The 25278-nt window shown below is 49.2% G+C and overlaps 1 protein-coding gene across 1 annotated transcript in view; it reads left to right on the forward strand.

Annotated features, from left to right (window-relative positions):
* The window catches only part of ITPR1 (inositol 1,4,5-trisphosphate receptor type 1), a 411705-nt gene that overhangs the window by 272930 nt on the left and 113497 nt on the right, over positions 1-25278 (forward strand). Inside the window, exon 41 of the mRNA XM_075552323.1 lies at positions 2809-2999. Within this exon, the coding sequence (XP_075408438.1) occupies positions 2809-2999 (191 nt within the window). The remainder of the gene's footprint in view (positions 1-2808; positions 3000-25278) is intronic.

The following is a 25278-nucleotide window of genomic DNA, read 5'->3' on the forward strand; positions in this document are numbered from 1 at the left end:
TCTCTTAACAGACAAGTTTGGGTGGACAGTATAATTTTTAGCAACTTGTTTTGTCTTTGGCCTGTTTCAAAATAATGTCTAAAAATAACTCTCTACAAAATAACTTTTCCCTACAATTTGATATTAGCTAAGTCTTTTGCCCCTCCTTCCCGTATAGCGACCCTATTGGTGATATTTGAATTAGCTTGATTGATTCATGTTTTCCTGTGATAGAAGAGCCCTGGAGGAACACTGTGCTGAGCACTGAACCGTTAACTACAAGATCGGCTGTTTGAACCCACCAGCTACTGGCAGGGAGAAAGACAAGTCTGTCTGTATAGCCTCTGAACCCCGAGTAGCAGTTCTTCTTCCTTGGGGTCAACACGCGTCCAGTCTAGGTTTCCCTGCTCATTAGGACTCCTCTCTTCGCATGACGTAGGAGTGCTGACATTGGCAGCAAGGCTGGGGAAAATGTCATTTATTATGTACTTCCGGAGTGCCAGGTGCTTCCTTAAATGCCCTGCATTTTTTAATCTCAGTTTCCTTCTGTGTGACCGTGGCATGGTATGTACTGTAATCATCCAAGGCACTCTTGGTGTGCCAACAGTTGGAAGTTCAAGTCCACGTAGAGGTACCTTAGAGGAAAGACTTGACTATCTACTCCCCAGAACTCAGCCCCTGAAACTCTCTAGACCACAGTTCCACTCTAACTGCCTATCACCTGGGGTGGCCGTGAGTTGGAATTAACTCCTCAGCAACCGCTTTGTATGGAGACCCCAGTCCAGCAGAAGAAACTGATGTGTGGGGCTGGCTGTTCTGCAGTTTGAACCTGTTTTTTCATTCCGAAGCCCATCAGCATCCCCCAGATTGGAGCTTGCCCAAAGGAAAATCCTGTGTACAGAACTGCTTACATCAGACCTTGAAAGGTGTTCCAGAAACGTGTTACACCCAGTCATAGGCAAAAACTGCACACATGTTAAGCTGCACTGTGGGTCTTATGAATAGTATTGGTTTTAAGGTGAATCTGTAGTCAAGTTCATTTACATGGTACTTGAAGTGCAAATGTGAGCTGCCTAATTCCCTGTGTGATGGCTATGGTACTTAGGCAGCATGAGACCCTGCATGGGTTCTGTAGGTAGCACAAAAATACTCAAGAGTTTAAAAAAAAACACTCAGAGGGAATTTGTCCTGGAAACTCCTAGGGAAGTGGGGCCTCGGAGATCAGCAGGTCTCAACTTTCTCAGTTTGTGAGCTGTGCAGGCTTCACTGAAGAAGTGGCTCTCGGGGCACACCGCAGACAGGACCACCTCGACTCTTCTCCCCAAACCCCCCACACCTCCTCACTCTGAAGTTGCTCCCATAACATCACACCTAAAGGATACCTGAGACCCTTTGGAGGGGGAAGTGCATTAAAGATGAGTTCTGCTTTAGGAAGTTTTCGGAGAGCAGATGGATGGCCCACTCGCTGCCTTGTGCTGTGGAGATATAAGGGCAGAGATGAGGCTGGGCAGCCGAAGGGAGATAGATGGCACTTGACGTGACCTCTGAGGGAAGAGCTGGTAGATGCGCTGTCCACGTTCTAAACCGGATCAGCCCCTCCCCATGTACCGGAGAGTGATGACAATTGGCAACAGTAAGACAACCAACTTCCTAAATATGTCGTTTCTGAACAGCCCAACCCATTCCACCAGGTGCCCTCTTGCTTCAGTCAACTCACTGAGGCAAGGCACTTCCCGGGCCCCAGTGTTGAACAGTGTCTCTTGAATGAAGTCGAGAACGGATAAGTGACACAAAAGGATGCGTTGTGGGTTAGTTAGAAAGAGCTCTAGACTGATAGCTCTAGACTACTTTTATACCACTGCCATGGGATGGGTCATCTCTTAAACGCACATCAGGTTCTGACAAATTCTGCCCCCAAATAAACATATTTTTCTTTCTTTTCACAGTTTTATTGACATATAACTCACATATCACATACCACTACTTATATTAAAAAAGAATTGTACAGTCATCACCACAATAAGTTTTATAACATTTTCTTCATTCTTGTGCTCATTTTAATTAGCTTCTCATTTTCCCCAACCTCCCTGCCATAACCTTAAGAAACTGTCAGTCCTGTTACTGTCTCTATAGATTGGCCTATTCTGGATTTCATATAGACAAAAATATGTAAAATAAGTAAATATACCCCAAAATAATTAAATGAAATAGAGAAAAACCCTCAATCAAAAAGCAGGAAATAAAAACAAGAACAAATTTAGAATGGGTCGAAAGGGAGAACAAATAAGGGGTTTAGTTGTAGCATGACTGTGTCTGTTACTGAGTCAGGGTATTTTAATGGGAGGGGGTGTCTTGGTGGGGTGACTGTTAGTCCTATTCTTCATCCTCAAACGTTAGCTCTCTTACCTGCAAGCGGGGCACGTGACCACACCTCTTCCGGTGTGTTTTCCTGTGTGTAAGCTAACAGTTAATGATGAAGATGTTCCTTCTGGAGCAGTGTGCAGGAGTAAGAGGAGTGGGGATGCAGGCAAAGGCTTGAACACCTAAAGCTTCAGTCTGTACCAGGAGTCACCAAACAGTGGCTTTCGAGCCTTCTGTGGTACGTCCACATGGCTCCTAAGTAAAACCGAAACATTTTAAAGGTGATTGTTCAGATAATGGTGATGACATTAGTTTGTAAAAAATATTATTTCTGGCTCTCGAGTCATTTTTAAATTGTTGTGAGGGCCAGGATTGTCTTCTCTGTCTTGAAATTTGCTGACCCCTGGTCTAGACTGCTGGCGGTTGGCGGCTAAGAGAGGTTATTGAAGACAGTGTTCCATCTTCCAGGGGGAGGACCCAGCTCCAGCTCCACAAGCAGAGGCGAGATGAGCCTGGCTGAAGTTCAGTGCCACCTCGACAAGGAGGGGGCCTCCAATCTGGTCATCGACCTCATCATGAATGCGTCGAGTGACCGCGTGTTCCACGAAAGCATTCTCCTGGCCATCGCGCTCCTGGAAGGAGGCAACACCACCATTCAGGTAGGACAGGAGGGTGGCCGTTGGCATGGTGCCCCTGCAGAGGGGACAGACGGTCTGTGCTGGGAACAGGTGTCTGGTGATGCTCAGAAGAGTGCTCCTTCCAAGAGCATGAGGTTGGTTCGCCCAGATGCCGCTGCTCAAGGAAATGAATGCAGTTGGTAATTTTCCTATGATCAGCTTGCCATAATTTGGACGTGGTTCCAAACCAAGAGTTGCACTTGAAAATCAATGGGACAATGAGATGTGCAAAGGAAATCGGCTCCCAGCCTGGGCGAGAGTAGTTATGACCCATAAATGTATGTTGAAAGAATGATGGAAGGAAGGATATTTACAGTTTTAATCTAAGCTCACAACATAGCCAGCTGGGAGTTCGCACTGGGTGTGTTATTTGGGAGCCTTAATTTTCTAATCTTTAGGCACTACAGCTATTGTTCCCTAAAGTCTTCTGCCTTCAGTGGCAAAGTTAATAAAACCTAACCGAAGCGAGTCAGTCAAGGCACCAGCCAGGCTCCCTCAGAACATGGTGCTTGGTTACCCAGGTGTGGAATGCACGTGGCATGTAGGACCCTTGGTCTGTGTCCTTAAAGAAACCGTTTTAATAACACACCAGGGGTAGAGGGCAGGCTTCAAAACGATTGTGGAGAAACGGATTTATAAGGATCATGATTACCACCTGATGTTGCAGTTGGTAGGTCAAGGGTGAGCGCCCCTTCTGGCCTAATGGCTATGTAGAAGTAGTGTTTCCAACGGCCTCCTTCAATATCTTAATGCTGCTTCATCTACACCTTCTCCTTTGTTGCCTCTTGAAAAAATTGTTGGCTTTCTTTAGTGTGTTTTGATGATATATGCTAATAGCAACTTCACTGAGGTGAAATTTTTCTGCCCTAAAACTCACCTTTTTGTGACTTGACCTTGTCTTCTTGGCCTTAAATTTAAACCTAGAATCTGGGTGAATGAAGCCGGGTTCTTTGTGCAAACTGGGAAAGGGCGTTTTTCCTGTGGCTGGCTGCCAGGGCACCTGGCTTGGCAAGAACAGCCTAGGTTGGATGTCAGCCCCCGCTCACTCCTCCAGCCAGGTGTCCTTGGGCCTTGCACAACCTTCAAAGCCACCTGCATGGCCCTGTTTTCTCACCCGCCCAGCCCCGTGGGACCCCACGCACAGTGCACTCAATGGGAATCGGAATAATGAGTGAGTAGTTACCCATGCTAGTGATGAAGTTCAGTGCCTGTGGACTTGTCACATGGGCACAGAATGGTCACCTGCTGGAATGTCCATTGAGTAGTGCCCCTGAGAGCCTGTCCGTAAGTGTGGATGGGCCCCGTTGTCCTTCTCAGCATTGCAGTGTTGTCAAACTGCTACCATGTTTCTGGTGCTTGGCTCCACATGGGCTGAGGTGGCCCAGGAGCTCTCCTGTGGATGAAGGTCAATTGAAGTAAACATTGGCCGTGTGTTTTCCATTACGGGGTACCATTTTCGGGTGTACAGATTCAGAGACTTTTTCCAGGCGAAGCCAAGTGTGGAGAACTAGTTTATTGTGGTGAGCTGCATAAGCCATATGTGTTCGACTTTTACAACCATCTGGCCATTTTTCTGAGACTGTATCTTCCTCAGTTTTTTCAAAGTATCCGTATGTCTCCTAACTAAAAGATACTGACTTGGTGACCAAAAGAGATAGCAGTTTGAACCCGCCAGCTGTTCCGTGGCAGATAGACTTGGGCCTCAGAAAGCCCATGCGGCAGTTCTGCTCCGTGTCCTGGCGCCACCAGGAGCTGTGGTTAATACAGTGACGATGGGTTTTTACCTTCAGCTTGATCGATGGTGGTGATAGTGTGTGACATTTTGTTTTCTGTTTAAACATTCTTTATTTAAACAAGGGAGGCCTGGTGTTGTAGTGGTTACACGATGGGCTTCCATCTGAATGGTCAGCAGTTTGAAACCACCAGCAGCTCTTCGGGAGAAAGACTGGGTTTTCTACCCCCATAAAGAGTAGCCGTCTCGGACACACACAGGGGCCGTCGCTATGAGTCAGCATTGACTCCATGGTTGTGAGCTAACTCAGATAAGAGTCTGAAAATCTTAGAACATCTCTAGCTTTAAGATGTTGTCTACCTAGCAGGGTGCATGCATGCATGAACAAGAAACTATCTGAGGTAGTTTATTGTGCCAACCTGGCCGATAAACACATGTGGGGTTAATTGAAGGGTGGAGAGATATATGGCTCAGTGATCCTCGCCTTTCTAGCTCTCTGGTCTCTTGCTTCCTGATGGTCGGACCAGGGTGCAGCTGCCTTATCCAGTTCCTTGCTTCAGCTGGCAAGGCTCACTTCCTGCAAGGCATCCCCAAAGAGAAGCCACATGGATCTACCCCGATGTAGCCCTGGGTGCTGGAACAACCATGTGGAGACCCCTGCCAGTGCTGAGATGCTTACAGGTTCACTGATTTGGCTTTCCTCCTGCAGTCATCATTGCGTGTATTTTGTGAGATGGAGAAGGACTTTGTGGATTGGTGTCAGACATATGGGTTAATGTTGGACTTGTGGGTTTGGGTAACACTGGTTTGAGATGTTTTCTTGATGCGCACTTACCCTTTATATAAAACTCTTTCTTGTACATGAGTTTCTATGGATTTGTTTCTCTAATGTGCCCAGACTAACACAGGTGGTTACCTAAAGCCACCTGCCGTGGAGTCAACTCTGACACATGGGGACACCACATGTATCACAGGAGAACTGTCCTGTTTAGAGTTTTCAATGGCCGCTTTGGCAGACATGGAGTCCCAGGCCTTTCTTCTGAGGTACATATGGGTGGACTTGAATCTCCAATCATTCAGTCAGTAGCTGTCTCGGGGGGTTACGTGGGTGTGCATGTGTAACACTCAGAGGTCCGCACACACAGCTGGTATGCCCCACGCTACATTTAGCTAGAGGCCGGGGAAATGAAGAAGAGAAGCACTCAGCGGAAACATAGTGGCTGGGAGTGGGACGGGGGAGCCTGGGCAGAAGGTGAGAGCAGGGGTCTTCTGTACGACAGTAGGCCCCTGACTCATTGCTCGAGCCAAACCGGCTGAAGGGCCTTGGTGAGGTGTGGAAAGGTAAGAGGCCCAAGGTGACTGCCAAAGCCCCGAGTCTGGCCTTGCAGAAGACTACAGTGGGCCAGTGTGGAGTGTGGCCCCACCCACGGGTGCTTAGATGAAGCTTGAGGTTCTGGTGAGGTGCCATGCTTTTTAGAGCCTCCTCCTGATGGTGACTGTGAGGCGGGCAGATGCTGTTTTTCCTTCGAGTTCGTCATCTTGTAAAGTAATTATGAATATTAGTTTCTTGTTTTCACACATGCGTTACTCATCGGCTCAGGCTCCAGATGAAATGCCACAGTGGAGTTACGGTCCCGCAGCCTTTGAGGGGATGGGGGGGAGCCAATTTCTCCGCAGGCAGCCAGCACACTGTTGAGTGGGGTGAGCCTATAAGCGCCCCTGCTGGGGTGGGCGTGGGGAGGGCACAGCACTGAGGGGTGTCTGTCTGTTTCTAACTCCTCTGGGGCCCAGTCTAACCCTTGAAGGCCTGGGCCTTCAGGAAAGCCTTGTCTAGAGTTGACTGGCACTGTCCACCTTGACCCTGCACACGCCCTTTCTCTGGAGAAAATGTTGTGGAACCAGGGCTGCGTCTAGGGCCAGTTCAGGACTGCGGCCCCAGAAGGGGAGTGAATCAGAGTCTCATCTGGCCTTAGAAAGGCAGGTTCAAAGTAGTCCGCGACCCGCTGGAAAGTTCTTCTGAGTAGGCTTGAGGCTGCAGCTGAGGCTGTTAATGATTGCTGAAATGCTGCGATCCGTGACAGGGCTGGTCCGTTCCAGCTGGGGCCGGCTGCTCAGGGTCCCTTCCTGTTCAGCATGACATCTTCACGGTCTCCGGAAGGAAAACTACTCTCTGGGCCGGTGGTCCCTCCTGGGTTGATGTCCCAATGACAGATGGTAGAAGGGGCAGCTGTAGGGAAACATGCAGGGCTCTGCAGCCCCAGGGCCATGTGTCGTCGATCCAGGAGCACAGTGTCAGAGGGGCCACATCCTCCTGACCCCGGCTCTGTATACCTTTCATGAGAGTAATGAAACCGCACGGAAGCTCCATTTTTTGTGGGGTCCCTATGGAGCACACAGATGTTACAATGAGACAAAGATTTTTCTCCTACATGGGGAACCAGCACAATGTACAAAAGACGAAACAGCAACCCTGTAAGGACAAGGGAGAACTGCCCCTGTGTTTCCAAGGCTGTAACTGTGTTCCAGAGTAGAAAACCCCATCTGTCCCATTGGAAGTTTCAAACGTCAGACCTTGCAGGTGACAGCCCAATGCATAACCATTAGACCACCAGGAGTCCTGCCGTAGGGCCAGTCTAGTGGTCTGCTAAGCCTTGAGAGAACACATGTGTTTGTTGAAGCCGCCCCTGGTGAGGGCTCTCTTAGAACTGAGAACTGAGATGCACACAGTAGCTCGGGTGCATCTCAGAGGCACCATGCTGCTGAGAGACCCAGATCTCAAAAGGCCGCCAAGTACCCCAGGACAAAATCACCGCTTTGAGCTTAGGGTGTTGCAGGGCCACATTCTCTCTGTGGAGGACTGGAGACTCTGACCGGATCAAAAGGTCCTTGGTTGTTATGCCTCTTCACATGGCCTTGCATCTGTGTCTCTCGCTGACTCTTCTTTCATAAGAAGACCCTCGGAGCATTAGGGTACATCCTCCAGTGTGACTCATTCTAACTGATCACATCATCAATCACCCTGTTTCCAAACAAGGTACACAGGGACCAGAGGTTCCGACTTTAACAAACTGAGGTAGGAAGGAGTGGGGTGGGGTACACAGAGGTTGCATCATTTATGATTAATTTATATGATTGGGAGAATGTAATGACATTGGGGTAGCATGATGCGGGGGGGGGGGGTTTGGGGTGGCAGACTATTGTGTAGCCTGATTCTAGTGGTACCTATGTGAAGCTCACCATGTGTTCTTGTGTGTTGACATTTGTAAAACTGAATGCCAGAACAGATGAGTTTTACTGTGTAAACCTTTCTCAAATTTAAAAATTAAAAAAACCCGATTACCATTAAAAAAGAAACCCCTCCAGATTCACTCCCAGTGCATTGATTGTGACTCAAAGCAACCCTGTAGGACAGGATAGAGCTGCCCCTGTGGATTTCTGAAGCTGTAAATCTTGGTGGGAGTAGAAAGCCTCTTCTTTCTCCTGATAATGAATATAGCCAACATTATCAAGTACCAGGCGCTATGTGACAAGTTATTGAATCCTCACAGTGTTCCTTGGAGGAAAATCCCTTTAGGACAGATCCAAGATTGGAGGCCAGGCTAAGTAGCTCCCAGGATTTCTCCTTGTTCTTAATGGCTTCACCTTCTGGGCTGGATCCAAAGGGGAATGATGGGTGCTTTATAAAAGAAGCTAACTTGGGGGGTGGTTGTCATCTCTTGGTGGGTCAGGCTGAGTGTTCATGGCAGTAAGAGTTCAGCAAAGAAAATGACTGTGGCTAATCCCCACTCTGTGTGCTTGGTGATGGACGGTCCTTTCGTGTGAGTTCTCTCACTTGGGTCCCCCGTTGCCCTGTGCTGTGCCTGCTCTGACCTCACGGCGGAGACCAAGGATAGAGACTCGGGAGCTTGTGATTGACTCATAGACCCTGTGAGAAAATCCGTGCTTTTTATCCTTTACAACTACCCCGTGTTTTAGTTACCTGTTGCTCGGACAGACTACCTCGAAGCTTGTGGCTTGCAGCAACGACCATCTCGCTAGCTGTCGTGAGCCCACGAGGCTTTGGACTACATGCTGGAACTACCACAGCGAGACAGTGTTGTCGCTGCAGTTGAGTTCCGTCTCCCTGGGTGTTCATTCCCAGGAAACACTGGGAGTGCTGACTCATGCTTCTTGATCTTTTGCATGGGTGTGTGAAAAGTTAGCCTGGTCTTTCTTGAGCATGAGGTCACCGGAAACCTTGGTTCTCCAGATGGTCTGGATCTCCCTGTCCAGACGCTGGAAGATTCAAGGAACCCATAAGTAAAAACATACTGTGCTTGTTAGTAATGCTCATGAAGACTTTCCTCACGTATTCCAATGCTTCGTCATCCCTCACATCATCACCGAAGCCCTGACATGCCTGAAACCCAACGTAGGGTGTTTCCCAGGCTGGCGGAATGGGCTCCTAGAGATGGTGTTGCCCTGTACTCCATCATCTCTGATCTGCCCTGGCCTCTGAGAAGAGGGATCCACCACTGACATGCTCACTCGCCGGATGCCATCAACGTCCCTCAACTTGCATTTAAGTGGCTTCTTAAGGGGTGTGCACAGCTTCTCCCAGAACACCAGCCCGCGGATCCGGGTTCTCTTTAACAGACACTCCTGCTTTCTTGCTCCCCACAATCAGGGCCGCCCTCTTCTTTCCAGCTCCCAGAAGAATGTCCCCTTTCCGCTGGGTGTTTTAGAGCAAGTAGAAAACTATAAAATAAGCATTTGCTTATGAATTAATTTTTGGCAGACACAGAACTCAGTAAGCCTCACGGCACTTTCATTTCCGTCCTTGAGTCCCTGCCAGTTTCTCTGTTCCTTCCTCCAAAAATGCTCCCACCAGCACCCTGGGGTGGGAGGTGGGGGTTCCCGCCACATCTTCCACCCTACAGGAAGCTGGGGACAGAGCCACCCTCGCCGGGAGAAGAGGAGGAGGGTGCATCTTGGAACATTCTTAGTGTTTTTTAAATAAGCAAATATAGATGCAGTGGGGTACATGTGCTGGTGTGACCACACAGAATCTCATAACACATTAAGGGAGTGGACGTTTGTACTAATTACTTCCGGTTACAGAAGCGCAGTGAGTTTTCTGTCTCACACGGCTCAGTGCTGCTCACAGCCATGACAATGCCGGTGTCTAGTGTACAGACAGACACACCCAAGGAGGGCTTTCCTTTCTGCACATACAGGGCGGGAGGTGGAAAACATGACAAGTCCCCGTCAGGGACACCGGCCTGCAAGTTCAGCTGTGGGAGGGATTCCTGGATCTTGGGGCTGTTCCCTCACCACACTCTGGTTTTTCAAGGCTGGCTTCAGAAGTCAGCTCTAGAGCCAATATTAGACCAGAGGTCTCCCAGCCTTCCATAAGGAGCCAGAACTTAGCATCCCTGGGAGGGCCACACGGATTCTGGTGGCTCTGGCCCCCATTAGCAGAGAGAAGGGCAGGAAGGGCAGCTTGATTTCCCTTCTCTGGAAACGGAGGGCCAGCCTGCAAGGAAGATGGACCTGGGGTTGACAGGGCAGTCACAGGCAGGAAGGGAAAAAGAGCGGTGTTTGAACAAGTTACGTAAAAGGGTGTTGTTTTTGGCAGTCATCAGAAGTGAGTCACTTCTGAGTGGTGTGTTCTAACCTCAGGTTTTAGCCATGTGGGAAACGAGTTTAACCAGCTATGAAGTAAGAGTTCAGGGTCTGTTGCCTTAAGAAAGAGTGGGACTGCCAGCTTGCCCCTAGCAAGCTTCCCAGGGCACTGTGTCCTTCCGCTGATAGCCTGCAGACTTGGGGCTGCGACACTGTGGCCATGTAGCTGAGGGAAGCGTGCTGGACACCCCGCCCCCCACCTTGAGAGAGACGCCCCAGAGGGAGTGCTTATCAAAGGTGCGCCTCTGCTGTCAGACACACCCACTATTATGGGTTGAATGATCCCCTTCCAAAACACAAGTGGTCGATGTGAACCTTTATGCTTGTGCTTGTACAATACGACCTGGGACTGCGTTGTGCTTGTTATGAGTTCATCTTTTTTGAGATGTAAAGGAGATTAAGCAAGAAGCAGAGTAGAGACAGGAAGAGAGATGTGGAGCCACGTGAAGGTAGACGAGGAGCAGAAGCTGAGCAAGACTGGGACCTGAGCCCACAGGGAGACCAAACCTTCCCTGAGAGCCAGCACTCATGCACATTGTTCTGCTCACCGCAAAGTGAGCAGTTTGAAACCACCAGGTGCCGTGCCCCTCAGGAGAAGGGTGAGGCTCTCTGCTCCCGTGCAGGATTCCAGTCTCAGAAATCCACAGGGGCAGTTCTTCTCTGTTGTACAGGGTCGCTGTCAATTGGCACCAACTCCAAGCTGGCTTGAGGGGTTTTTTTGTTTGTTTGTTTTGGATCCTCCCATAATGTGAGAGAATAAAATTATGCTTGTTAAATCCATCCACTTGTCAAGTTTTTGTTAGAGCAACACTACTTACCCAAGGTATCGACCTGCCATGGGATCCAGGTTCTGCCTCCTGCCCACTGAGTTACTTGAACTTCTCTCAGGGTGACTTGGAAACTCAGTTCTCCATTTGTTAAACCAAGACAGCCAAGGCTGCTGCTGTCAGGTCGATGCTGACTCTTGGCAACCTCATGTCTTCCAGGGTGGACTCCTTGAGGGTTGTCCTCGCTGCCGTGGTAAGGGGGCAGATCTCTAGGCCTTTGTTCCAAGGCACCACTGATGAGTTTAAGCTACCCACCTTGCAGTTAGTAGGCAAGCACAGACCATCTGTGTGTTCCAGGACTGAAAACACATCACACTTTCCTGTGGAGTTGTTCAGAGGGAGATGGTATAACATGTAGAAGCCCCTGGCATGGTTCACACTGCAGGACATAAGTCTGCTGCTGACCCTGTGGGTTTGGAAGGCGGACCTCCTGCCTGGCCTCCTCCTGCTCCACACCTGAGGGTGGGGACTCCAGTTCTGCACACCTCCCTCTGATCTGGAGATGGGGATAGTGACAGGGCCACCTCCGAGGCCTTCTGGGACAATTCACTCAGAATCCTCTAACTATCTGGGTGGGTGGGGGTGTCGTTGTTCTTATTCATAATTTTTAAATGCTCACTTGAAAAACAGCTTTCTTTTTCTTTTCTTTTTTTTTTTTGGCCAAAATCTGATTTCTGATCTTTGGCTTTCCTGTCATGGGCTAGTAGTTGATCTGTTTTATGCAGATTCCACACTCAGTTGACCTAAGTCCCCCTGCTTGCATATTTAGAGTGATTACAGGGATCCGGGAAGTAGGAAATTCTATTGCTTTGGGGTTCTGGTTACTCTGGCTGGAAGAGGTTGTGAAGGAGCCTAAAGCAGAGGGTTAGTGTACTCTCTATGGTTTGAAGTACTCCCTGCCCTGGGGTCTTTTCTTTTCCTTTTACTAAGAATCTCCCAGGAGAGCAAAATCACCCTACGAGTCTACTTGACTGGCTGGCTCCTTGAAACTTCTCTGGTCTTTCTTTCTAATAATTCCTTTGGGTACCTGCACCTCACCCTGCCTCTCCATCTCCAGAAAATGGAATTGCCGTTGAGCAAGGGTTTCTTAGGTGTAGTGGTCTAAATCTAGGTCTTGAAGTAGAAACTCAATATTCAGAAGTAGTTTTCATAAATTTAAGACTTCTTGAGTAGATTCTCCTGCAAAACAGAATAATTCACAGTGATTGGATGTGGAGGGTTGCCATTAATCCTACCCTCCAAACAATGGTTAGACCCTTGTCCTTGAACTCAGGACAAGATTACCCTGTAGGAACTTCATGGTGGTTGCTTCTCAGCTTGACAGGAAGAAGCATGGACCCCTGGGAGCGTCGTCCATGTTCTGACGCATGCCCCTGAGAGGAACTACCACCATCCCATTGGCCCTCAACGCAGACCCTGTATGTGGCAACCAGTGATGGGGGATTCAGCAGAACCCAACTTTTTGTAAAAGTCAGCAATCAGGTTGTCAAAATGGCACTTGTAATCAGGGTTCTTTCTAAGGTGGGCAGCTGCCCAGCTGTGGATTTCCAGTGTGGAAATCACAAATTTACATTCTTTTTTAACATTCAACTGTGCAGTAGCATATTTTAAAACACCCATGGTAATGTTCATTCCTCCATAGATATGGAGGAATTATCAGAACAATTGCTGTAAGTTCAGCAGAAGCACTAAGGGGTTTTTCAAAGATGAACATAATATGTTCAGAGAAGACAACTTGCCTAACTCTTTCTAATACATCAAACCCAGCGACTGTTGTCTAATTGGCCTACCTCTAATGAAATGGATTCCTCCACACACTGTGAAAAGATAGGTAAAGATAAACCACACAGCCAATGTTGTACAGATAATATTGAAGAATATTGCAAGTGAGGACACCAATCAAGAAACCATATGGAAATGTCTTAAATGACAGTTGTATTGTTTTTGCCAGGTATTATTAAATATTTTTTCATTTTAAAACTTTTAGAGCCATCTTGTTTGGGTACCCCTTTATTCTAATTTAATTGTTAACTCTATGAAATAATAAAATACCTTTTGCTATATCAGTTTTTAATATTTAAAGCAGGCGTTAGGGCAGCCAACCAGCTGTTGAATTATTTGACTCCCACCTCTGCTGGCAACTGCACGTGTTTCACGTGAGAATTGCGCTCTGGGTTTCCATGGCTGGTGGGCAGAAGTACACCACCATACCTTTCTTCTGTGTCACCTCTGGGTTTTCTGTGCTGCTAGCAGTAAGTTAGTGAGTGGCTCAGTGCCAAGTCAGGTGCCACGTGTGCAGCCCATAGAGACTCCCTCCAAGAGGAACCGGACATCCCAGGAATTGGACATTACATATATATATATATATATATGTATATATATATATATATATTTTTCTCCAGAGTAGCAAGGCCAGCACCCTCAGAAGAAATGAGTGTCTCTGGTCTTCAGTGAGAGGACTGTAGTTGCTAGTGGTGAGGGGTGGTGGTAGTGGTTGTGGTAAGGTGATTGGGATATAAAAGGGAGAAAGCCAATCTCCCTTCTACAAGACCTATAAACAGGAATTCATTTCTAAAAGCAAATGCCTTTAGAGACAACTTCAGTCTCCAACACTTGACCAGAGAGAAAGGAAAAAAGGTTATGATTTGAAAGGGGTTCATTATAACATTTATCCTATTGAAATCACAAGTCCGGACTTGCCTATTTCTTTCTCTTCCATTGTGTCTAGCTAGAGGTCTACGCTCTCTTTCTAGCCTTTTTTTTTTTTTTTTAAGTAACTTCTGAATAAAGAAGGCCTCTTAGTTGGAACCACGTTTTCCTCTGCTGGCTTGGGATGTGTTAGTTCAAAGGTTGGTAAACCAGGGCCCATGGCTGTTTTTGTAAGTCTCATTGGCTCCCCGCCATGCGTATTTCTTTAGGTACTGCCTATGGTTGCTTTTCACTGTTACAAGGGCAAAGGTGAGTCCTTGAGACAGAGACCCATCTGGGTCTGAAATATTTCCCTGGAATTGTTTACAGAAGATATTTGTCCAATCCCTATTTGCTCATTCCTGCTTTCTCAAGGCAGTATGCTGCTCGCGGGAAAGAAGTGTGTCATCCCCGTCCTGAGATCGTCACCTTGTGGCTGGCAGTGATGGGATCTGGGTACATTGAAGATGAGTAAATGCTCAGAAGATAACTTACAGTATTAACTGTCGTCAGTCCCAAGTCATGTTAGATACTCACTGTGGGAATTCAGGAAAAGAGAAATCTCCCTCCCCTACTTTGGGACCAAACCCAAAGCAAACTTCCTGCCATCAGATTGATCCCAACTCACAGCAACTACAGAACCAGGTGGGGCTGCTCTTTCTAGACTTTGCGAGACTGTAAGTCGTTCCGGGGGCAGACAGACTAATCTTTCTCCCCCGGGGTGACTGGTAGGTTTGAACTGCCAGCCTTTAAGGTGAGAGCCCAAGTGCCCATTGTACCACCGGGGCGCTTCTTTCTTTGAGAGAGGACTTTTTTATTTTGGGGGGACATTTTCCAAGAAGTTTCACCCTTCCCCTCCCTGCCTCCACCAGGAGTCCTCCACCACCCTGCTCACTGCCTTTCCCACCAGCTTCCGATGGCCGAGACCGGTTTCTGTGGCGTATTGTCCATGGGGCTCTGTGTTCAGACCCTGGAAATCCCATATGTTTGAAGCTCCCACTGGCCATCTGACGCAAAAGCAGTGAATTTTAAGTTGAGTCACCTTCTTGACACCTAGTGCTGGGCTATTTTTGTGCATCCTACAGAGGTTTTTCCAGAGGGAAACGGGACAACATAGGGACTCCAAGGGGCATGATCAGTAAACCTTCAAAACCTCTGTCTCCAGCCAGCTTGTCTTCTTTTTCTGTGAACTCCCTGGGTGATCTTATCCACTCCCACAGCTTCCAGTGGCCATGTGTGCCAAACTCCCCATGGTGTTGCTGCCCTGACCTCTCCCAGTGCCTACATTTGTACCCAAATCCCTGCTGACCTGGCTCTGGTCATGCTTGGCTCTCTTCTGTCACCCTGACAGCCCTTTTGTATATTCACCAAGAGACCGGCCATGCCCCCCTTACTCTGTCACAGAGCTGGAAAACTTGAAGTCCTCCGTCTCCTCCCTTCTCGTCAATACCTGGCTCTGGGCCTGCCCTGCCTCCCAGCAGTTAGTAAACCAGGACTTCTCATGAACCAGATGCCCTTCCTTGGTGCTTCCCTGTACCCACTCCTTGGGAGCTCACCGCAGGCCAGTAGCTGATCTGTACATTTGCCACAGTGAGGTTAAATAAAGCTAAAGTGTCCAGGGTGACACATCTGGGAAGGAGGAGCTAGGATTTGAACCGAGGTACCCTGGCTTCAGAGCTCAGGCTCCCTGTTATCCTGCCTCCCAAGTGAGGCTGAGTTCTGACCTCCACCTCCCCCCACCTCCCCAGTGACTGAGTTACTAGCCTCTTTCCTGCCTCTCTTTCTCCCCCACTTCAGTTGGGGAAGTGTGAAATGAACCCTGGCCTTCTCGTTTCCTGTCGTAACTGCCTTCTGTGGAAGTCCAAATCTATGCCAACCTCAGTGACCTGGCCCCACCCGCTTTTCCACGGGCCCTGCCCCGAGCTCATGGTCCTGCAGCTGTGCCAGGGTGCTTGTCAGACCCTGGGCTGGCTGCGTCCTCAGTACCTGGGCTTCATGTGGGACAGGCTCTCCACGCCCTGCTCCGGAGCCTTTCTCCTGACCCCCTGGGGCAGAATCCTAAATCTCCAGCTCTGTGCAGGCCTTTGTTAGCGCAATTGTCCCCTCAATTGGAGGATCCAGTGGGGGCCGAGGCCAGGCTGGCTTTCACAGGAGTGTCCCTGGAGAGGTTGCACGTGTGTTAGGTGGGCACGCGGTGTGGACTGATGCCTTCATGTCGCTTTATTCTGAGGATTAGAAATACATGCGAAGCTCTCTGCCCTGCATGGTGGTCTACAAATAGCAGTGGTTCATAAATAGCAGCTCTAAGTTCTTCTTGTTTGTTATCTCACCGACCCGTCCAAGAGTGCTATTTCTTCCCGAGTCAGGCCTGCATCGGCTCCCCAGCACCTGGACCATGATGGGTATTGAACCATCGGAAGTTTTGACCCCTAGCCTTCTTATCCCTTGTGAACATGAGGATGTGATCGGTCAGCATGCCTTTTTGTGGTTATTACCATTTTAAAATGACACCCTCTATAAGAGTGGGGTGGTGGGGTGGTGAGTGGGTTTGAGATAAGAGAAATTCATGAGCAATTTTGAGAAGTATGCTTATAGTGATATTGTTGAGTAGCACCAGGTACATTGAATAGGTTTACTTCAGTTCTTCTTTGTGCTTTTTAAAAATCATTTTATCAGGGGCTCATACAACTCTTATCACAATCCACACATATGTCAATTGTGTAAAGCACATTTGTACATTCATTGCCCTCATCATTCTGAAAACATGTGCTCCCCACTTAAGGCCCTTTGCATCAGGTCCCCTTTTTTCCCCTCCCTCCCTGCTCCCCCCTCCCTCATGAACCCTTGATAATTTATAAATTACTATTTTGTCATATCTTGCCCCGTCCGACATCTCCCCTCACCCACTTTTCTATTGTCCGTCCCCAGGGAGGAGATCATTTGTAGATCCTTGTAATCAGTTCCCCCTTGCTCCCCCACCCTCCCAGTATCACCGCTCACACCCCTGGTCCTGAAGGGATTATCACTGCCATCGAGTTGGCTCTGACTGATAGCAGCCCTCTGGGACTGAGTAGGACTGCCCTATGGGTTTCGGAGACTGTAACTGTTGACAGGAGTAGAAAGCCTGGCCTTTCTCCCACATTAACAGCTGTAGGGTATAGTAATGATGGTGCCTCCCTTTTTGTCCCTGTCCTGGGAGCCTTCCCTGCATGACCTCATTCATTCTTCATGGTCATCATTCCGGGAGGTCCTGCTAGAATCCCATTTGCTAACAAGCAAACAAGAGTATCAGAGCAGTCCAGTTACTTGGTTGGGTCAGTCACATGGTTAGCAAATGATTGTGCCGGACGGGCTTTGCTGCTCTGCAGTGCTGCCTCCTTCCCTCGGCACGCCCCATGGACTTCCCCTGCGCAGACATGACCAGATAGTTCTTTCTGTACCCATTTTGGTGCTGTGCAACTCAAGACCAGTCTTGTTGATTGTGAGGGTGCGATGCACTGGCTATTGCTCAGAACAGCCAGGAGGCTCTGCTTGGTCATCCATGAGTTTCAAAGTAGACTTAAGACTTACGAGCTCACACAGTGTAAGTATGTAAGCAAGTCCTATAAAAAGGGATGAGCTATTTTTCATAATCATTTTACTGGGGGCTCTTACAACTCATCACAATCCATACATGCATCCATTGTGTCAAGCACATTTGGACTTTGGTTGCCATCATCATTCTCAAAACATTTTCTTTCTACTTGGGCTCTTGGTATCAGCTCCTAATTTTTCCGCTCCCTCCCTGTCCCTCCTCCCTCATGAACCCTTGATAAGTTATAAATTATTATTATTTTGTCATGTCTTACACTGTCCGACGTCTCCCTTCACCCACTTTTCCATTGCCCATCCCCCAGGGAGGAGGTCACATGTAGATGGGAAGAGCTATCCTTTAGTTTCCTCTGATGCCTCCCCAGCACCTTTGGAATCACATGTGGTCAGAAGGACTCTTGCTCATTTATTTTCCTTGGTGGGGTGTTTCTGAAATTCAGGTTGGGGAGCAAGCGGAAGCTCGGGTGCTCTGCAGATGGCTGCTGCAAACCTCTCCACTACTTCCAATCAGTAGATGCATGTGTGAGCTGTGTGCACGTCTTCTGTTTGCACAGGGAAGCGTCCCATGTAATTTTATTTTCACACCAAAAGCCCAAGTGTTAAGAGAACATGGTGCTTCAGCGCCCCCTCAGTCATCAGCTGCAGAGTGGAGGTTGTATATTGCCACATACAGCTTTCTGAGTACATTTCTACACTTGTTACCCGGCAACATTGCTGCATCGGGCCATGGAGATTTCTTGGCTCGTACCAGACCCTCCCGGTAGAAGACAGTCTCCTTTCCCTCTGCAGGCATTTGCAAACCCGTTGAGAGATGGGAGGTGGCCTGGGGCTGAGAAGTGGTCAGGTGATGTTGTCCTGTTGGCGCTGCCTCTGTCAGAGCTCCCTTATACAGAGCGCTGGCCACAAACCTTCTATCGCGTTTTGTTGTTTTTTTTTTTTAATCACAGTGTCCAAGAAGCACAAGAAAACCAGGTCGACCAAGTAGTAGCCAGTCTCTTAGTGAGTATCGTCTTAAAGCAAAAACAGAACAATGAACTCTGCTTCAGGTTATTGTGAGTTATCTCCCCCCTCATCATACTGTAAGGGCAAATCACTAATACACAGAGTCATTCCAGGGGCCCATGCTGCCACTCAGTTCCCGCCTAAATCGATGCTTTATTGAGTTGCCACCGGCCGGTTTAGGCCAGTGAGCGTGAGTGTGGGAGACCCTAGGGAGCTGGGTCAGAACAGTTCCCACAATGCCCAACTCGGAAATGCTGGAAATTGTAATGGCTAGGAAGGACCAGGCAAGGGAACTCTCTGTTACATATGTCACCCGGAGCCAGGGTCCAGCCGACAACAGCTAACCAGGAACAAGAAGTTTAATCGACAAAGGAAGTCCCCAGGGGGAATGGTAACCACCAAGTGTCCCACTGGAGCCGCCCTCTTAGCTGACTCTAGCTGCAGGAGCTACTTTGCTCAGCCAATGGGCTGCATCACAAACACTGTGCACAGAATTTCAGCGTTTCTTTAGTGGGACACATACTTTCTGGGTGGTGATCCCAGGACCCCCACGGCCACCCCACCGCCATCTAATCCCTAGCTGGCCTGGCCTTTGAAGCCCTGGCATTCATGACAGGTTTGAAAGCCCTCTCAGTGGAAGCCACACATGTTAAGGTTCAGGTAAAGCTAACTGAGACCAAAGGCATTATCTGCACCTGGAGCTTTTCTTGAAGACTGGTTAGAGAGAAACGTTCCCATGACAACCGCATTGAAAGGAGTGATGTGGCATCAACAGGTTCAGCACGCAAAGTCTTGGGGCTGAGCAGCATACGGCACACACACACACACACACACACACATCCTTTGAAAGGACCTTGCTCACTTGTGAGACAGAAGCCTCCACCTGGGGCCTATAAGGTCTGGCCACAGTCCGTGGTTTGCCTTTCCTCTGCAGCATCTCTAGGAAAGGGGAGAGACCTTTTCAATAGACCTGGCCCCTCCCAGCCCCCCTGCTGTTATAGAATGAAATGGACAACTGAGGAGGATGTCTGTCAGTATTCAGAATCCATCATTTAATGTACTTTTATGTGCTTGGGCCTCCTTTCATGACCCAGGGTATCATTCAAAGGGGAGTCTTTTCTGTTGGGGTTCATCTTACTACTGGCATCACCCCAAAATGTTGTCAGAGGAAGCTATAACATTCCTTAGCTGGTTTTTAAAATAGATTTTACACAAACACGTACACATATATATACCTGAGGAGGGCTTCCATCTGAGGGTTCCCAGCGTGGCTGTTCTGCCTTCTCCTGTTTAAACTTTATGATGATCCTAACTGGATTTAAGTCCTTAAGCAGGCCGAGGCAACCTCTTCAGAAAAACAAGGTCATGCTGCATTTTTTTGGTAAGCAGAGGAATCAACAAAGAGATGTTACATAACTTCTATTTATATCCTCCTTGCTCACTATCTGCAGGCAGACAAGAGTCCCTGAGAAGGGATTTAATGAGCTCTCTGGGCTTGCTCACCTTCCTGAGCTGGTAGGAACCAGCCTGTTCTCAAATGCGTCAGCAAAGAATCTGGCTGTGGGTGGGTGGCTGGGGTAGGTGGATGGAGTGGTTGCCATGGTGTTCTTTAATTCCCCTGTCTCTCAAGGATCTCACTCCCCTCTCCCCAGACTCCTTCCTAGCCCCCTCCCCCTATTAAAAATCTATGCACTTCCTTGTTTCTCACACCTACTCAAGAATCTGGGAACTGTCTCCGGAAACCATATTTTTCTTTCTCCTCTAAGGACTCCCCAAGCCACCAGGAGAGTTTTTTCTCCTTCCAGTGTACTCACCCCCACCCACCCTCCCTATCTGCTTTCCCATGGTGTTTCGTAATCAGCCTCCTGAACAGAACGGGCTGCCTGAGAGGGACTAGCTGACTAGCATTTCCAACCATCTGCCCTGTGCTCCCTTCCTTCACCAGAACCACTGCTACCAAGTCTGGTCCATTTCAAACCAGAACCAACAGCAGGCCCACTGCTAACAAGTCTGGTCCAACACATGGCAACGACGTACGTTTCAGAGTAGGATTGCTGGAGATTTTCTCAGCCGTAAGAAGTATGGCCAGAGTGCTCCTTAGAGACAAGAATGGCCAGACTTGGTCTCATGGTACTTTGGACCCTGGGGAACGACGTCAAGCACAGTAAAGTGGAGAGGCAGTGAGTCAGAGAAAGGCCTCTTCACCCAGAGGGATTGACTCCGTGGCTACAACAGTGGGTTCAAACAGAGGCACAGTTGTGAAGACGGTGCAGGACCAGGCAGTATTTCATGCTGTTGTACTTGAGGTCGCTATGGGTCAGAACTGATTCAATGGCACCTCACTAAAATCAGTCCTGAAACCAATCACCAGGCCTTTACTCTGTGGCACTGCTGGGTGGGTTCAAGCTGTCAACCTATTCAATTGACAGTCAAGCACAGACTTCCTGTGCCAACTGTATATGACAGATTAACAGGACATGAGGGTGAGAGATGCCTTTGTCCCACCATGATAATTCCTGGGCTGGGGACGTAGCTTGGGTCACTCCAAGGGGAGCCAGGTTGAAAATACTCAGCCTGCACTTGAGAGAGAGAGGTGTGGAAAAGGGTTTCTGTGGGCTCTGCTTGGCTGCCCTGGGAGCGCCCAACTCAAGGCTTTGAGCTGGTTCGTTCTGGTTAAACCCGTTGCGTAGCATTTGCATTCATCCCCCACCCCCTTCCCTGAGAGACTGAATCAGAATCTACATGTTTAAAAGGTCGTCATTCTGATAGAATCTGTAAGAATCACTAGGGGATCTTTCTAAAGTGAAGACTGGGATTCCATGTCTCTCAGCTGGGAAAGCTAAGTGCCCAGCAGGGGAATCCAACAGGAATGAGCCAGTTTGAGGCCCAGAGCCACCTGCGGCCAAGCTGCTCTGATGGTGGCCAGGAGACCTCAGGAATGGCTTTTCACCCTCAGTGGGGTTCCCACTCAGAGCAGAGCGTTCGGGAGAAGTCATCGGAGAGTTTGTAATGAAAAATGTTCTTAGAAAAGTATAAGTAGTTCCGACGAGGATAGGTTTGAAAAATGGAAAAGCCTGAGCCCACCCCTGTCCTGCTCTTGTGCAACCTTGAGTCGCAGTAGCCTGTTGGAATAATCCGAGGCCAGCCACTGTCAAAGACATCTGCATGTAATATCCCCAGATTCCAGGCCTTGGAGGTCATCCTCCTACAAGTAACTGAGGGACTTTCCCTGTGGTAGTCAGCCAGCACACTTCACTTCACGGTTGAACATACTTTCTCATTAGGAGCTGCCTGCAGCCCGGTTCCCAGGCAGAGGGCCACGCAGACACCTCTAGCCCACAGAGCAGAGCCAGACTCTGAGGACATATGTTCTTCACGGCTGGTTTCTCCCTTCTCCGCGGCATCCCGTCATGGGCAGTCCCTGCTGCTCCCATTTCCCCAGGCCTCTGTAGAAGGATTTGGGACATTTCTGCCTGTATCCTGTGCTGGACTTGGAATTTGTCAGTTCAGCGTCCCGGACACGGACACAGGAGGCTAGGTTGTCCTGCGTTAGTCGACTGGTTTCCATGCCACTTATTCTCTTAGACTACAGTATTTTTTTAAATTTTAATTTCATTGCTGTTCAAGCAGACTGGGCTTTGCCCTCACTGTGGGAAAATACCAGCCCCCTCACAACTAATCACAGGTTCGATAAGGACAACTGTATAGTTAATATATATTAAGGTCCTAGAGAGTATGAGATATAAGAGATTGAAATAATGGAGTCAGACACATTTCATAGTAACATGCTCACCTCAGCCCCGTCCACGTGGAGATGGGAGATGGGAGGGCAGGAGAGAGGGGGAGGGTAAAGAGGACAAGGGGAAAAGGGAACAGGGGAGAGAAGACTGGAGAAGGAGCCAAAGAGAGGTCAAGGGGGACCCGGAGAGTGCTCTTTATGAGGGACTTGAAAGCCACCTAATTACAGGTGAAGACATACATCACAGGAAGGGGTTGTACTATAGGTTATACAGTAATGAGAGGAGGGCAATCTAGGGGTAGACATGAAATAGGAAGAGAAGGGATTGGGGGTATACATGTGACAAGAAGGGTGGATCCTAGATTCAGGATGGCAGTCTAATTTTGGATGTCCCTGAGCTGGTTTGACCTGTTCTCTGGATCTCCAGAGAAACCATTGACCATAGGGTGTAAACCCCACCTACAGGGACCAGGCTAATGGTCGCAAGCCTTTAGGAAGAAGTAGCCCATTGTCCTTAACCAGCAGGGGGTGGCTCCCAACCTGTAGTCTGGCCACTGACTGCCTTCAGGGAGGTAACTTGGCAATCATTGACCATTAGCTGCAGGCTGGGTCCTAAGTCTAGCATATATCTGGGAGAAATCTTTGTTTCCCACACCTTCCCGTAGGGTCTTTGCAAGATGTCTTTTTATTAACCTCCTTGCAACAGAAGCCCACACTCTGTTCAGTCCAGAGCTGGGGGTTTCCATGTCTGTTGGGGGTGGGGGTGGGGGAGAGCCAGGTTCTGAGATGGACCCGCATTTGACTGCCCTGCCTGCATTACTAATGTAGGTGGCCGTCTCCAGTGTCTGACTGGTTAACAGTTCACAAGCTGGATCTAGGGTTCTCAGCCAGTCTGAGCTAATCACAAAGTTATGCACAGAGTCCGGGTAAGCACTTGGGAGGTGAGGACCCCACCCAGCTAACCTGGAGACTGGTCCTTTGGCAGCTTCTGCTTTCCACATCTGGTAAGACTTGGCACTTTCCATACTGCCGTTTGTGGCCATTGAGTGTAAAACACCATCTACCAACAATGCTAAGCTCAACTTTCAGTGTTTGGAAATTGTGCCTCTTTGGGCATCACTCTCCTCTGCTTATCATATGTTGTCAGCTGCCTTTGAGCTGGCCCTTCCTCCTCGTGACCCTATACAATGGAGCAAAATGCTGCCTGGCCCCAGGCCACTTCAGGGAGCCGTGGTGGAGCTGACCATGGTGCTATGTCGGATTTTCACTGGCTGTACTTCACAAGGAGACCTCCCAGCTTTTCTTCCTGGCCTGTCTTCTTCTGGAAGCTCTGTTGGAAGCTGTTGAGTATCCCAGCAACACACCAGCCTCCACAGAGAGATGGGGAGGTGGTGGCTGAGCCTGAGGAGCATCAGCTGGAACTACTCCGAGTTTCCTGCCAGGAAGGGGAGAGCTGTGCCGCTGCATCACTGCGGCCTGCTCCGTGATGATAACATAGGAATACGCCCAAGCACGGGCAGTGTGCTGGGCACCAGTACAGTCGGAATGAGAGAGAGACAGTCCCTGCCCTGAAGGAGCTTAGGGGCCAGTGGCAAGGCAGACAATCAACCAATTCACAAATAAATAACACATTGGAGAAAGGTGCTGCGAAGAAGCAGGGTACAGAGCCTCCTGAGAAGAGTCCTGGAAAGCTGCTCAGGGGAGGTGTCACTTAAACTGAGAAGAGAGTCAGCCATGTAAAGATCAGATAACAAGAAAAGTTTCAGACCGACCTGGTGGCAAGGGCTTGGCACACTAGTAGGTGAAAGGAATTCGGTGTGGACCCAAGGCCCAACATAGTCTGGGGGGGGGGGGGAGCCTGCTAGGGGTGACTACTTGACCCCCACTTGTCATCAGGTGGAAGGCTGGGTTAGGTGATCTCCGGGGTTCTGCCATCCCTTCCCAGTGCCTCAAAAGGGCACCAAGTTGGCTCTGGCCTGTAGCCTGCTTGGATCCTCATAGCCAAGGCCAGGGCCACAATATATTAAGAAGCACTTCCCCAGATGAGTGTTGTGTAATTTCATCCCCTAGTCCCCATCCACTTGGCCATCTCTAGGCCTTACTGTGTGACTCCAGAGGTGGAAGCTACCTGAGGGACGGTACCTGGGGAGATGGGGCTGCAGGCGGGGGAGAGATAAGAGGTCTGGAATGCTCAGCTGGGTGCCACCAGACTGTTCAACTGAGGGCCGGACCTGCCTGTGGGAGGCGCTCCCTCTGCTGGGTGTGTCACTGCATGAGAGGCCAGTGTGGAAGCTTGGGTTTGAGGGTTATGGCTTTGGATTGTTGTGTGGACTTTACGGCGGGTTTGCTGAGGGTAGGAAATGGTAAGTGCCACTTTACGGAGGCAGGGAATGCTGTCGTCTCCCCACTGCCCCAGACAAAAGCCCAGAGTCTCTTTAGCACTCACTACCCAGCCCTGGGAGCCACCAGGCGCCCATTTGCCCCTCTGTATGTGTGTCTGCTAAATAGTGCAATTGGGATCGTTAACTATCTGTCCTTTCGCAGATGGACGTTTCCTCCTTGCTAAGCATGGGCTCTAAGTCCCCAGACGGCTTGGACAAACACAGGAAGTTGGTGTGCAAAGGACTATTGTTAACAAGGACCCTTTGCAAGTTGGGTTCCCTGAAGAACCTTAGAGAGAAGAAGCCAGTCCGTCAGGGTGCAGTTATTGCCTCTCAGCATCACAGATGGGCATAAGGTTAGGAAGACGCAGCACACGATCGCTGTTCTTACTTCCCATGTCTGCTTCGGGCCTTTGTCTCAACAGCACAAAGTCAGCCCCTGTACAATGGAAGGAGCAGCACCTGGTCCCACATGGTGTCCTAAGGGCTCGGCCTGCCCTTCAGTTCTGCTGCCAGCAGCTCCTCGGGATGGAGATTTCCAAGGACCTCCTGCATCTTTCTCTAGATCTAAGCGTACAAGAGGCCCAACAGGAAGACCTCAGCATCCTCCTTGACATCGATAACACGAGGGGTTCTG

Source organism: Tenrec ecaudatus, chromosome 6 (genome assembly GCF_050624435.1).
Source record: "Tenrec ecaudatus isolate mTenEca1 chromosome 6, mTenEca1.hap1, whole genome shotgun sequence".
NCBI lineage: Eukaryota > Metazoa > Chordata > Mammalia > Afrosoricida > Tenrecidae > Tenrec > Tenrec ecaudatus.